This window comes from Camelus bactrianus, chromosome 11, assembly GCF_048773025.1.
Source record: "Camelus bactrianus isolate YW-2024 breed Bactrian camel chromosome 11, ASM4877302v1, whole genome shotgun sequence".
In the NCBI taxonomy this organism is placed as follows: domain Eukaryota; kingdom Metazoa; phylum Chordata; class Mammalia; order Artiodactyla; family Camelidae; genus Camelus; species Camelus bactrianus.
The window spans coordinates 79,866,177-79,880,609 of NC_133549.1; the positions used below are offsets into that span (position 1 = coordinate 79,866,177).

Here is a 14,433-nt window from a genome sequence, read left to right on the forward strand (position 1 = left end):
AAAAAAAGATGAACCTTATAGTGGTTCTTCACATTTCTTATCAAATTTGTTTCCAAAGGCACAGGGTTGGTTTTTTCACTTCCACCAGCACTTTACAAACTGTTTTGTGCACTGCCCCTTAGCTTCCAGAGTTTATCTTTGTAATGTGTTTAGATAAAATAATTTTTTTGTACTCTGAGAGAAGAATAGGGTACTTCATTTTATATTTTATGTATTTATTTGATTAATTCTGAGGCCAAACACCTCTCATCCACCGTTCTCCCCCTCTACTCTTTCATTTTAACAGATGTTGTACATTCAGGCCTTACCGGGACCCTTCCTTTCAATGGATCCATCCTCCTTTGTGGATGTTTATGGGTATATTGCTACCCCTCGAGTTTGGAAACAAAAGTCATCATTGATATGGCGTCTGGGCTCTGCGTACCTCTTTGAAGAAGCCATCTCGGTGGAAACCCTGGAAGTTATTAACAAACTTGGCCCAAGATACTGCGGTAACTTCCAAGCTGTGCTTGACCAAGGTATGGGGTGTTTTGATTTGTAATGATCTTGCTGGTATTATTTTTTAAATGGACTTCCAGTTATTTATAGCATATTTATAAAGAATAAATTAAGCACAGGCCAGTCATTAGAGGAGATCTCTGCTACTGGATCGTTATATATTTACGACCCAACAGCAGATGTCACAGAAAAGGAAGTGACAGTCTCCTTTAGATTTCAATTCCAAAGCACATAATGGAGGAAAGAGGGTGGGTAATGCCATGAGCAAAGAAAGAGGGAAGAGAATGAGATAAATAAGTTACATTCCTTTTAATGAAGAAGCTTTTTAACTAAAGTATACTGTTGTCTTTAATTATTAAACAGGCAGACAAAACATCCACATTTTCACTATTGATTGTTGGCTGTTCAAGCAGGGAGCGTTGCTCTCTGTGCTCTGTCAAGTCCAGGGGGTCAGCTCCCATGTGGGAAGGATGATAAATGAATCTATGTTTGGAAGCCTTCATGCTCAGTGAAAGGCGGTTGAGCACCGAGGAGTGTTTCTATCTCCAGGTCTCATGTCTTCTTTGAACTTCGTTTCCTCTGGCAAATGGTGCTGGTGAGAACTACATGAGGAGGTCTGGTCCAGAGCCAAAGTGTCACCAACTCCATCTTCTCACCATGCTTTTCCAGTAGCACACGTGGCTCTTCCTGACTCAGGGACCAGGGCACTAACTCCAGGAGAGGTGTCTACCTGGGACATGCAGCTCACTGAAAACCCTAGGGCTTTGCGTCCAGCATTTTGGTTTTGGGAGCGAGATTACATTCTTGATAGATGTCTCAAGCTTTAACAGCTTCACATCCAGCACGCCTCTATTTTATAGTAGGGTTAATCTTGTGAGATTTCTCCACAGTTTTCTGTTACTGTCAGAAATCACAGGTATACAAACAGACCATGTAACAACATGTGACAGCGTACAAACATGCTCTCAGTGATTATGTTGCCGTGTAGCTGTAGATAGTAACTTTTCGGAGGGTTTGTTTCCATCTCAGGAAAGGGAGAGTAGGAATGATTGAAGACGTGTTGTTTTAGGAGAGGATCCTGGGATGGAAGTGACGCCCCTGGTTGCAGAGGAAAGGGTTTCCTTCGGCCTTCACATAGCCAGCTCCTCCGTCACCAGTGCTGCCGACATCAGAACCGCGTACAATGAGGTGGACAGCCGCCTGATTGCTAAAGAGGTACGCCTTCTGATTTCACTTGCTGCTCCTCTTTGGGATCACGGTCTCATGGTTTGCATCCGTGGCTTCTGGTGATTAAGTAAATACTGATTCACATTTGCACATGTGTAGACATATACACGCAGGCGTGCTTCCTGCTTCATTTGAAAATATTCTGTGATTCCCTGCCCTTTTGTACCCCTGCCCCCCCCAGTCAAGACTAAACCTTTCATTTGTAGTTGCTCCAAGAAGAAAGAAAGGGCTCTTCATTCTTCTCAGTAGAACAAGAACAAATGGGATATTCAAAAAACCTGATGACACCGGGCACACTGTTAGGCTTCCCTTTTCTGGGTGCTCCTGACTCCACACCATTGCAAAATATTCCTTGAGTCACTGTGTTTATACAAAACAACAAACGTGCCGAACAGCCAGCAGACGTGTTTCTAGATGAAGATGCCATTCGATTTCCTGTTTCCTAATTCCTGCATAAAAAGCTCTTTTGTTTCTTGTGATGAATTTGGGCTAATTGTTTTATATTCTCTCCACCCTCACAGACGGACGGCCATGTCCCTTTACTGAGGTGGTGGGATCAGTGGTTAGGTCCTCTTAAGCACCAAAGCCGGGTTAGCAGTGCGGTACCTTCTAATGGAGGAGGCCAAGGTGCCCGTCTTCCTGGCCCTCTGAGATCAGGGATGCTGGAGGCCCACAGAGCCGGGTGACCCCGTACTGGGAAGGAGGCAGCCCTGGCCTTGTAGCTCTGTTCCACCTCCAAGAGTCCTCAGGTCCTGGTTGCCCTCACTGGCTCCTCACTGCGAGCATTTGTCTATACTAGTGAGTGCGTGGGACACTGGTGGCATGATCGTATGACTGAAGCTGCTCCCTTAGGATTAAGCCAGAACCTGGGAGACCAGACAGGAGAACCTGAATTTTGGCTTGAGTCCCCCTGACACCGGTTCAGTTATTAACTCATCCCCTGACTGACACTCACTGAGTGCCAGGCCTCTGGGTGCCCACCCTCCAGGAGCTCATGAACAAGACCTTCTCCTTCCCAGGACAGCTTCCTAGGACTCACTGTTGCCAATTTCTCTAGATGAACATTTCGTCCCGCGACAATACCACGCCTGTGTTCTTGCTAAGAAATTGTGCTGGTCACCTCTCCGGGTCTCTTCGAACTATTGGAGCCGTGGCTGTGGGCCAGCTAGGTATGAGCCATTACTGCCCTTTGGGAAGAAGGGCTTGTGGCTGTCATCACTCGTGCAGCCTGAAATTGTGGAGCAGCAGGTGGGACAGGGTGGGCTAGGGAACCAAAACAGTGAGGGTGAGAGGTGGGGAGTTAGCCACACCCGAGAGTCAGCCTCCCTGCAGAGGTCAGTTCATGGAGCTGACGCTGACAGCTGGCAGTGCGCTCGCTACTAAGCAGGCTGGCGTCTGTGTACAGCGGAGCCTCGCTAGTGAGTGTAGCGGGTCCTTTGAGCAGAGGCAATGGTTGTAGTTGTTGGGATGGATACAACAGCCAGTGACTGTTGGTTGCCTTGCAGTCAGGCAAGAGCAAAGCCACGAGCTGGTGCAAGGTCCCTCCTCAGAGGATCTGGAGGGCAGACAAGAGCTGGAAGTTGTCAGCAGCCAGTAGACTGAGGCTCAGAGGGCATCTGGCTCAGCTGGCACTCTGGATGGTGATCTGAACCCCCCTGGGCTATTTCAGCCTTCTGGTGACCCAGAAAGGACTCAGCACAGGCTCTCTCAGTGAACCTAAAACTTTCACAGCCCCTGCTCTTCCTCCCAGCCTGTCCCCTGTGCACAGCGCCCTCTGCTGGGAGGGGATGATGCCGCTGACAGCTCTTGCATGGGCAGTGCCACTGTACTGAAGAATGCCCTTTGTCCCACACAGGGGTAAGGGTGTTCCACTCCAGCCCTGCGGCCAGCAGCCTGGACTTCATTGGCGGGCCCGCCATCCTCCTGGGTCTCATTTCCTTAGCGACGGATGACCACACCATGTACGCGGCTGTGAAAGTCCTGCACTCAGTCCTGACCAGCAATGTCATGTGTGACCGCCTGATGCAGCACATCTGTGGGTACCAGGTAATCCCACCCTCCCATCTGAGCCTGAAACACCCCCTGAAAGGCTGTCATCCCCGAGGATCAGGGACGGGCTTTGCTGGCCCAAGTGGACATTCCTTCCAGTGTGACTTCTGGAGAAGGGAAACTGAAAGTCCCTGGGTCCTGAGACCAGTGTTGTCAGAGCGGAGGGCCAGGTGACAGGCAGCCAGAGTGAGGCTCTGACCAGAATGAGATACTCACCTGTCTGTGGCTACCGGCACCTTTTCACTGATGAATTCAGAATCATTTGCAGTCCCCACACTTTGCTTGCATCTAGCATGTGGCTAAGAGCCCAGACCGTGTAACAAGAGTGCTGGGTTGGAATCAAGCGTCTTCCTCTAACTTGCTATTTAACCTTGCGTGAGTTAATTTCCCTCTCTGTCTCAGTCCCCATGTCTACGGTGTGAGCTGTCATACTTCCAAGATCAGGGGGTTGCAGTGAGGACTGGATGTTAATATGAGTGAGGGGCTTAGAATTAGGTCTGGTTCAGTGTAAGTGCCCTGTAAATGTTGGCCACCTCTAGTTCTTCATCTCTCTGTGCCTCAGTTCTCCTCTGTGTCGAATGGGAATGAAAACAGTGGCTATTTTTTCCGATCGCGGTAACTGAGTTAACACATGCTGAGCGCTTGGAAGTGGGCCTGCTCAGAGTCACCACTGTGCGCATGTTCACTGTGACTTTTAGTGATATTTACTGTTCGTAACGTCAGACAAGATGCAGACACTGCCCTCAAGGAATACCTTGCGTGGCTGGGAAGCAGCTAAGAAAGGAATCCTGAAGGCCAGGACTCGGGTCAAAGTCTAGGCAAGGTCCCTGGGGCACAAAACTGCAGGTTCCTCCTGGGCACAGTGAGGGCAGGCTGAGAAAGCCTCCCTGCCCCCCCAGTCAGGGTCTGAGAGGACAGCTGTATGGTGTCGTGTCGGGCACACCCCCTCCCACCCGGAGCCCCGCCACAGCCGGACAGCGGCCCCCTCCCTCCTGCCTCTCCCTTGACGCCCACCAAGGCCAGTCACAGGTCTACATCACGGACCCGAGGATGCCTCTGCCTTGTGCAAACCCTTCAAAGATGTCTGGTCATTGATACAATATCCCAAACTCCTAAAGGCCTTTCTAACTGGCCACCACCCTGTCCTTCCAGCCCCACCTCCCACCCAGCCAATGTTTCCCACCCTGCACTCCTGCTCCCCAAGTCCCATGTGGTCCGAATCACTAAGCACATCGCCTGACTTTGTGTCCCTTGCGACTCTCAGCTTGTCGACCATCTTCCCCAGGTACATACACTCCTCATCTTCCCAGGTCAAGCTCCGATTGCAGGGGGACACCTCCCCCATCTCCCAGCCCCCGTGGCGCTGTGTGTATGCCCAGTAATGATCCAGAGGGACGGGAATTTCTTCTTCCTTGCCCATGAATTACTGAGACCAAAAAGACACTCAGTAAATAATTGGAGAATAAATGCACAAGTGTGTCTGGGTTTACATCGAAACTCAAGAATTGAGGCTCCTGGTGTATAACAATTTTCTTTGATTATATTGTCAAAGGCCATAGTGGTGGGATTTGTTCCAGGTCAGCACATGGATGTCCGCTCTGGCTAGGGATGTTAATAATTAGTGTGAGCATTTCTAAAAAGCTACAGAGCAGTTTCTGCTTTCATGGGGTATATCTAGAAGGATAAAATAAGACAAATGCCAAAATAGTTTTAGTATAAATCAAATGCATTAAGTGTCCAAGATTCTCTTCCAGAACCGCCAGTCTCCATGACTTGGTGGTTACTCTGCATCCTCCCGGAAACCCCGAGCTGCACAGAGAGCGGGGGCCTCTCGTGCCCTCTGTTGTCTCCTCACCGCCCAGTGCGGGGATGGCACATCATGAGTTCACGGAGAGTGCCCGTCACAGATGCAGGGTCTTGAGAGCCACCAAGGTGGCCGACAGCACCTGTGGTGGGGGAGTCAAAAAGAGAAAGAGGGTCGGAGGAGGCCTGGAGGACTGGGTTGGCTGAGTTTTTCAGGAAGAGATGGCAGAGGCAAAAAGTGGCCCGTGAGTGGAATCTATTTACTCAGGTCATATTGACTGAGCACCTCCTGACATCCCAGCACAGGGCCAGGCCAGGGACACAGACGGACAAGTGAGTTCAGTCCCGCTCTCCGTGGAGCCGCCTGTCTGACTCCGTCTGTTCAGGCTGCTCTAACAAAGTCCCATAACGGGATGCCTTAGAAACCACAGGAATTTATTTCTCATAGTTCTGTAGGCTGAGAAGTTCAAGACCATCATGCTGGCAGATTAGGTGTCTAGTGAGGACCTGCCTGCTGGTTCATAGATGACCGTCTTTCTGCTGTGTCCTCACGTGGCAGAAAAGACAAGGGAGCCTTTTGAGGCCTCTTTCATAAGGATGCTAATCCCGCTCACGAGGGCTCCATCCTCATGACCTCATCACCGCCCAAAGGCCCTGCGTCCTACTACCATCACACTGCAGATTAAGTTTCAACATATGAATTTTGGGGAGACACATTCAGCTGACAGCATTGTCTAATGAAGAATGTTAGTATCATGAGACATCCAAATACGTTGCGTAAAGAATTAATCAGATTCAGAGATTTGTTGTATGTTTACACATGAAGGCAGAGGAAAAATATTTAAAGCTCTTCTTATGGCTTAAAATAGAAAAATCTCAAAGATTGATGTCTTCTGGGAAAGAGAGCCTGGGCAGTAGTAGAGGAGGTGAAAAATGTCAGGTTTGCATAAAAAGCCAAGGTGATTATTATTTTTTGTCTTCCCTGACTCCACTTTATAAAATAGAACCCCTTTCTTATCTCATCCCTTTCTAGACAGCTTTTCTTGCTGCATTTTTTCGTAATGTGCACACCTGTTGGTGTGATGTATGTGGACTTGTTGCCATGTTTGTGGTCCACGAGGGCAGGACTTGGTCTGCTAGTCCATTGCTATGTCCTAAGAGCTCATGGTAGACGCTAGGTGTTGAGTAAGGATTTGTAGAATGAACCAGTGAGTGAAAACAAGGCTCTTTAGTTAAGTGGCTTGCTCACGAGTGGATTTAATAGTTTTTTAGACATTTGCTCTATATTCATCTGCTGGTTTGCTGATTGAATGTGAGAACATGATGAGAGCCTCACCCTTTCTGTCTGTTATTTCCACCAAACGTAACATCCTCTTGTCAGACTGACACCCAGACAAGTTTTCTAAGCTGGATTTTCACAGCATGATGAAGGAGGATGGAGTTCCAGATTAACATTATGAGCACCTGAGGGACTCAGCACAGGTCCCCCCACAGGGCGGGGAGGAGAGGACCATGGCGGGCCAGTGCACAGCAAGCCTGGATGGAGAGGGAGGGAGGGGGCAGAACTCTGCTGCTCCAGGGAGGGTGGATCTTACCTCAAAGGTGATGAGTGACCAACCATCCAAAGTCTTGGGACAGGGAAATAGAATGAATGATGCTTTAGAATGGCCTTTGACACCAGTGTGGAAGACAGGTTGGAGGGATGAGATGGGAGCAGGAGACAGAGATCGAATCCATCGTGGTACGAGACCGCATCCCTGACCTGGGGAGATTCAGGGTCTTGGTGAGCTGCGTGAGCAGGTAGCTCAGGAGAACGGCCGGTGCTGTGCCCCCGAGTGCGGCCCGCAGGGAGGGAGAAGACATCTGGGACTTGGTGAGTGTGAACTGTCGGTGAGACTTTAAAGGTGAAATACCAAGTGGGGTGCCTGGCTCTGGAGCTCAGGGGGGAGCTGGGCGGGGGGTACAGGTGTGAGTCCTTAGTATCACTGCGATGGTATTCAGCCCAAGGAAATCGATGAAATAACCAAAGAGAAGGAGTAGGGAAAGGAGAGAAGAGGACGGAGGAGGAGCATCGAGGGGTTCACCAGGGAGAGCCTGGAAATAGGGTGAGAACTCAACCAAGGGGGTTGAGAAGAAAGAGGGAAGAGAAACCAAAGAAACATTTTCTCCAGGAATTTGAAAAAAAAGTGTTTTGAGAAGGTGGGCATGGTCAGACAATGCTAAATGCTGATAAATAATCCAGCAAACTAAGGACAGAGATGTCTCTGTTGGATTTGGCTCCTGGAAGGCACTGGTGACCTTTCTAAGGCAGGTGGACAGGAGGAGGAAGCTGCCAACTGAAGGGGGTTGAAGAGAAAACATGACATGAGGACGTGGAGCCAAAGAGTGTCGGCAGTGCTTTCTAGAAGTTGACCTACAAAAAGGGGTAGAGAAATGGGGCCTGAACTAGAGGGATTGGGGGGTCAAAGGAGGATTAATTTTAAGAGGAGACCTACTAGGGCTTATTTGTCGGGAAGGACGTAACAGACAAGAGAAAGATGGATGAAGCCGGGAGAGAAGAGTTGTCCCCAGGAGAAGGCGAGGGGTGGGTTCCAGAGGCCGGTTGAGTGGAAGCCCTGCTTATGACGGGAAGGACTGTGCTGCAGGTGCTCGTGGACCTGGTGGTACAGAGCTGAGAGTGTTTGTGTCTGGTGGGGTCTAAATTCTCAGCTGTGTGCTGGGCTGGGTGGTGGAGGGGAAGGGAGGCTGAGGGAGGGAGAGGAGGTGAGAGCATCATGTTTAGGATGAGGAAGACCAGCCTCTGAGAAAAACAGTCGGACTCCAGGCCAAACTGAGTACCAGTCTGACATTTGACACTATTGATGTACAGTGAAACCTGTTGGCCCGAGTGATTTTTCTCAAGCAACTTTCACCCGTCCTAATGATGTCCTGGCGGGGAGGGAGGAGTGGCCAGATTTCACATATGCTAAAGAAGTGGCTGGAACTATCTGAAAAGATATTATTTGCCAATCACAATTGTCCTAGTCAGTTTGGGCTGCTGTAACAGGAGACCATAGACCGGGGGGGCTTATGAACTGCAGAAATGAATTTTGTCATTGTTCCGGAGTCCGGGAAGTCCAAGGTCAGGGTGCCAGCGTGAGGCTGAGTGAGGACCCTCTTTCTGGATGCAGATGGCCAGCTTCTCCTTGTACCCTCAGGTGGCAGAGCAGAGAGAGGAAGCACACTCTCTTGTGACTCTCATAACGGCCCTAGTCGCGTCCACGAGCACTCCCCCACCTCATCTAATGGTAATTACATCCCAAAGGACCCACCTCTAAATACCGTCACATTGGGGGATAGGGTTTCAGCCTATGACTTTTGGGAAGAACAAACATTCAGTCCATCACAACAAGTGAGACCTAATGGCACCTTGAAAGAATGGGTCTGAGAGGACAGGGAGAAGGGTGCACTGTGTCATATCCAGGCGTAGGGAACTGAGCTGTGCGTGAGCTGAGCTGAGACTCCGGGTAAAGCGGTTGAGAACCCAGATGCCAGTGGATGGCAGGGCAGCCTGACTTGTGTGTGAGTGGGGTCAACAGAGACATGCGGCTAGGTGAGTGCCATCTTGTTGGTCTCTGAGAGGAGTGTGGGTCACTGGGGTCCCGTGCCTGCATCCCGGTGTGGATGCCTGCATGTTGCAGGTTTCCCAGGGTCCCACACAACAGAATAGCATGTCTGGTGGCTGCAGCCTGAAGTGAGGCTGGGGTAGCTGGGCTCACAGGCACATGGTGGCTTCCGAGGGATACTGTAGCATGTATGGGTATGAATGTATGGGTAGGGTATGAATGGAGCTAGTAAAGGCAAATGAGAAAAGCACCCAGGACGTAGAAGGAAACTAGGAGAGAGCAGTATCCTGGAAATGTGGAAGATTCAGGAAGGAGCCGGGGGTCCCTAGTGAGAGGTCAGGCTGCACAAGGACTCAGGGACACTGGTGGGGAAGCAGCCACAGAAGCTGGTGTGTGTTTTCCTTCTGAGAACGGGGAACGGAGAGGGGAGCGCCAGAGAGCAGGGTGTTCTCAGGAACAGGCAGGTGAGGGAGAGAGACTGGTGCAGATGCATTCATGACGAATCTGCTTTTTAAAAAATTTTTAATTTTTTAATTTAATTTAATTTTTTCTTATTTAGGTATAGTCAGTTTACAATGTGTCAATTTCTGGTGCACAGCACAATGTCATACATGGATAGACGTATATTCACTTTCATATTCTTTTTCACCATGAGCTACTACAAGATATTGAATATATTTCCCTGTGCTATACAGTATAAACATGTTTTTTTTTTTTAACCTTTTCAGATAATGGCGTTTCTCTTGAGGAAGAAGACCTCTTTCCTAAACCATCGCATCTTTCAGCTGATCCTGTCCATCGCTGGCACTGCAGAACTGGGTTTTGGGTCGTCTGCAATCACCAACGTGGGCGTCTTCCAGCACATCCTCTGCAATTTTGAGGTAAACTGGAGACTGGTCATTAGCCCTAAAGGAGCTTGTGTGATGGTGCAGAAAGCCTGGTGTTTCCTCTAGACCCAGCAGGGCAGCTTCCTCCAACATCAAGATGGTAGTGAGAGGAAACCACAAAGGCTTTGGTGCTCAGAGGCCATGATTTATAATTAACTCCTACCACTAATGGGCTGTGTGGCCTCAGGCAAGTGTCATGACTTCTCTGAGTTTCAGTCTTCTATATGAAATGGAGACCATCACCACTCCCTCACAGGCTGGTATGGGAGTCAAATCAGATACTATCTGGAAAAGGTTTTTAAAGTTGTAAGCTTCCATATTTATGAGATTTTAAGAAGTACCACTTCCTTTGGAAGGTGCTTTGCTGTTTGTAAATCCAAGTTTATAAATGAGTGAAAGATGCTGAGGGCACATCTGAGACTAAGTGGGGAGGGCTGCACAGAGCTGGGGGTGAATAGAAGCATTCACGAAGCTTCATTTCCTGAGTGACCACTGGGGTCCGGCGCCAGTGTATGTCCTGGAGGCATGGTAATAACCGGGACTCAGACCCTCCACCTGGCTGCCTGGGCCTGGGACATGACAAAGGTGATGCTACAAGGTGCTGGGTGCCAGTGAGGGAGGCACGGGGCATCTGGGGAGTGGGAGGAGAGGACAGTCAGCTCAGCTTTACAGCTCAGTGCTCTGGGGCTCAGTCTGGCAGGATGCATTCAGTGTGGGACCATTCCAAGTGGAGTGGATGCTGTTTACCCGCATGTGGGGATGAGACAAACCATGGGGACTTGAGAGCAGGTGGCTTGGGGCGCCTGCAGGGGTGCTGTTGCGGGTAGAGGTGAGGCTGGAGGAAGGGGAAGAGAAGAGAGGCAGAAGATGTGAACTTGCAGGATGTGCAGTTTAGCCGGTAACTGCTGGAGTCTGCTCAAGGGTTTTAAACACTATTTTTTAATTAAAAAATAATATATGCTTATTATAGAATATTTTTAATTATAGAAAATAATGAAAGACAAACACATTTCTGAGAGCTAGACAATTATTGTTAACTTTGAATGCATCCCTTTTTTGGTAGTTTCTATGCATTTTATATATATATATATATACACACACACACACATATATATACACACACACACATACATATATATACTTATACATACATATATATTTTATCATAGTCACAATCATAGTATAGGCATTATTTTGAAATCCTACCTTTCTCACATAATATAAGCATTAAACAACTTTTTTATTAGACTCTTGCAAGCATTGTTCTGAGGTCAGAACAATAATCTGTCTTGTAGAGAGTTCTTCATCTCTTCATCATTCCCCTACTGTCAGATTCTTAGATTATTCCTTTATTTGTTGTTATGAATGAATGCTAACAGAGGCTGGACTTTTGCGCACACACATCCTCCACTTTTAAAATGATTCCCTTAGAAGAAATGATCAAAGTTGAATGATTAGGATAAAGGCTTTCTAAACAATTTTTAGACTGTTGGTAAGTTTTGCTAAGTAGCCAATACCTAAGGATGTTAACTAAAGAATGACACGTTAGAATTTTATTTTAGGCCTATGACTCTGATGGCAAGAGCTCCAGGCAGGGAGATTGCTGCAGAAATCTAGGTGGAAGATTCTGAAACCTGAATTGTGGCAAGGGCAGTGGGATAAAGAGGACGATCAGTAAGTGTCACAGTTCAGGTTAGAAGCGATTGGGAACCGAATGGCAAGAAAAACACTATATAGCAAAACAAGGAAGGGGTCAAAGCTGTACTTGTAGGAAAATTTGTAGTCACTGATGTATGTATGAGAAAAGAGAACATTTAAAATTAATGAACAGAGGCTGCAGATCAAGAAGTTAGAATAATCAAGGGGGGAAAAAAAGCAAAAACAAAGACACAAAAAACCAAACAAAAACAAAATTCAGAGAAAGAAGGAAGGAAAAATAAAAATGAGAACATAAATTAATTAAATAGGAAAGAAAACAAGCCTACAGAGGATTAACAAGGCCAGCGACTGGTTCTGGTAAAACATACAAACCTGTTGAGATTGGTCAAGAAAAAAAGATGGGAGGCACAAGTAAATTCTATCAGGAAGGAGAAGGGAAGACTAACCACAGAAGAACGAGCAGTTAGAAAGAGAACAAAAAAATGCGATCAGCAACTGTGTGCGATAAATGTGAACACAAAGCTCATTTGAACAATCTCCAAGAAAATTTATTTCCAAAACTCACTCAAGAAGAAATACGAAACTCAGATGGTCCCATAACCATCAAATGAATGGAATCACGGGTTTGAAATCTTACAAACAAACAATATTCACAAAGAAAGTTCAGGCCCAGGGCATCTGTAAGAAGGTTCTACCAGGCAGGAAACAGGCCATTCCAGCCTTATAAACTCTTCCAGAAAATTGAGAAGGGAGCTCTCCCAGATTCTTTTATGAGCTAATCTTAATACCAGAACCAGAAAAAAATACTATGGGAAATGAAAAATTACAGGCCAATCTTACTCATAAATAAAGCTCCAAAAATTGTAAATAAAATGTGATCTAATTGGACCAGGCCAGGATGAACACCCTGGTCCTGGAACTGAAGATAGACTCAAGGTCTGGGCTCTGGGCTCCCTGTGCACAGCAGGGAAGGAGATTTGCACAAAGGGCTTTGCCACCCTGATATACAGGACAGCCTGCCTTGGCCTCATAGCTGCTGCTTCTAAAATGCTACCGCCGTGCTCAGGCAGCTTGGCTCCATGGCATCCTTGCACCAGCCCAGCCCAGGAATTGTCTGTGCAGGAATCCACCATGCTCCCATTGCCTGCTCCTGGAACCACCCTAGGCAGCACCCCGTCCCCTCTCGGAGTAAATGAACTGAGCTGAGTGGGTGCTTTTAAAGCTGAAGTTAAGAAAATAAGCATCCAATAAAAATCCACAAAAAAAAAGATGCTAAAAAATAGCCCACAATAAAATGAAGTGAAATAGAATGTTAGAAAGATTGAGCGGAGAGAATTTCAGGAAGAAGAAGGGCTTCTCCAATGTCTGCCTACACCAAGTAAAGTAAGGGCAGGGATGTGTGCGTTGTGTTTGGAGGTCACTGCCAGGCCTAGGAAAGAGTAAATAGCGGGGTCAGCCTGAGGTGAAGAGTGGAGAGCAGGCTGGACGTAGACAGTCAGTGGGCTTTTGGAGGAAAAAAAAGAGGAAAATAGGGGAGAGTTTCAGGACTTAAGATAGGAGAGTAGAGTCTGACTGTAGGCTGAGGAAGGGGAAACAGTGAAAGGGGGGGTGATCACAGAGTACCAGTGGGAGAATCAGCCACTGATGGGGCAGGTCCTTAGAGGAGAGGGAGAATTTGGAGATCAGAGTGGGTTATAGGATAAGGGGTGGGATCCTTGATGACTAATGTGAAGCAGGGAAGGCAGAAAGCTGAGAATCTGGAAGGGGCAGGAAGCTGAGAAGCTGGAACGGGCAGGAAGTTGAGAAGCAAAGAGAAACAGGAAGTTGAAGTCATTCAGATCTTAGGCTTTTGGTCTTTTGAAGAAAGGACAGGCCAGCTCTTTCTGAGAGTGAGATCGTCCCAGGGTGGGGAGAGAACAGAATTTGACACATTTGATATTCAAACCAATGTAATCCAGATGTCTTAATGCAGTCTTTAGCACAGGCAACAACCAAAAGATTCAATTATGCATGTTTTCCAAAATTCAGACAATTGGTGTTACGTTACACAAAGTAATTTCTAGAAGGGCTAGGCAGCCTCAGATGTGCTGTGGCAACTTCTCATTGTTCTAACACTCTGGAAAATAGATTGGGAGGAAGGGTACGCTTTTGTGGGAAGGCTAAGGGGTGTGGTGGGGTTCCTGCCTGCCTTTCTCAGCTCTCTCAGCTCCCATCCCAGAGCCTGCTGTATCATTTGTTCAACGACTCCCTTCATGAATGAGTATTCCAAGTGTGCAGAGCTCTTGGCGTCCTCTTGGGTATGTTGGGGTGCCATGCCTGGCTCCCCCCAGCTCCCCGGGAGCCACATGGATCCACCCCGGCTCTCTCCAGTGGCAGCCGCCCTACATCTGTGTGTACTGGGCAGTGGCTGTGCTTCTGGGGCTGGAACTCTGTCAGCCTGTTTCTGGCTTAAAAGTGATCCACTTGTCTTGCTCTGGTTTACCTTCTCTTTTAAGAAATGTAATGGATCCTTATTAAGTGCCCACTGTGTGGCCTGCACGGTGCCGGGCCCTGGGGACTGAAGAGGGACAGTCTCTGCCTTCCTGATAAACTTGTGTCCGCGGAGGCTCTTTTGCTTCCCCTTGTAAGTAAAGGGATGGAGTCACGGCCACCTGCTTGGTCGTGAGAGGCTGATTATTGACCCTCTGAGCCACTGTCTGCAGGAG

At 48.0% G+C, this 14,433-nt stretch overlaps 1 protein-coding gene across 5 annotated transcripts in view; it reads left to right on the forward strand.

Moving 5' to 3' along the window:
• The window catches only part of WDFY4 (WDFY family member 4), a 267,639-nt gene that overhangs the window by 99,245 nt on the left and 153,961 nt on the right, over positions 1–14,433 (forward strand). For all 5 annotated transcript variants that reach the window (XM_010963488.3, XM_045523018.2, XM_045523019.2 and 2 more), the window contains exons 20-24: positions 287–518; positions 1,568–1,713; positions 2,783–2,894; positions 3,581–3,771; positions 9,911–10,063. In XM_010963488.3, coding sequence (XP_010961790.2) covers positions 287–518; positions 1,568–1,713; positions 2,783–2,894; positions 3,581–3,771; positions 9,911–10,063 — 834 coding nt within the window. The remainder of the gene's footprint in view (positions 1–286; positions 519–1,567; positions 1,714–2,782; positions 2,895–3,580; positions 3,772–9,910; positions 10,064–14,433) is intronic.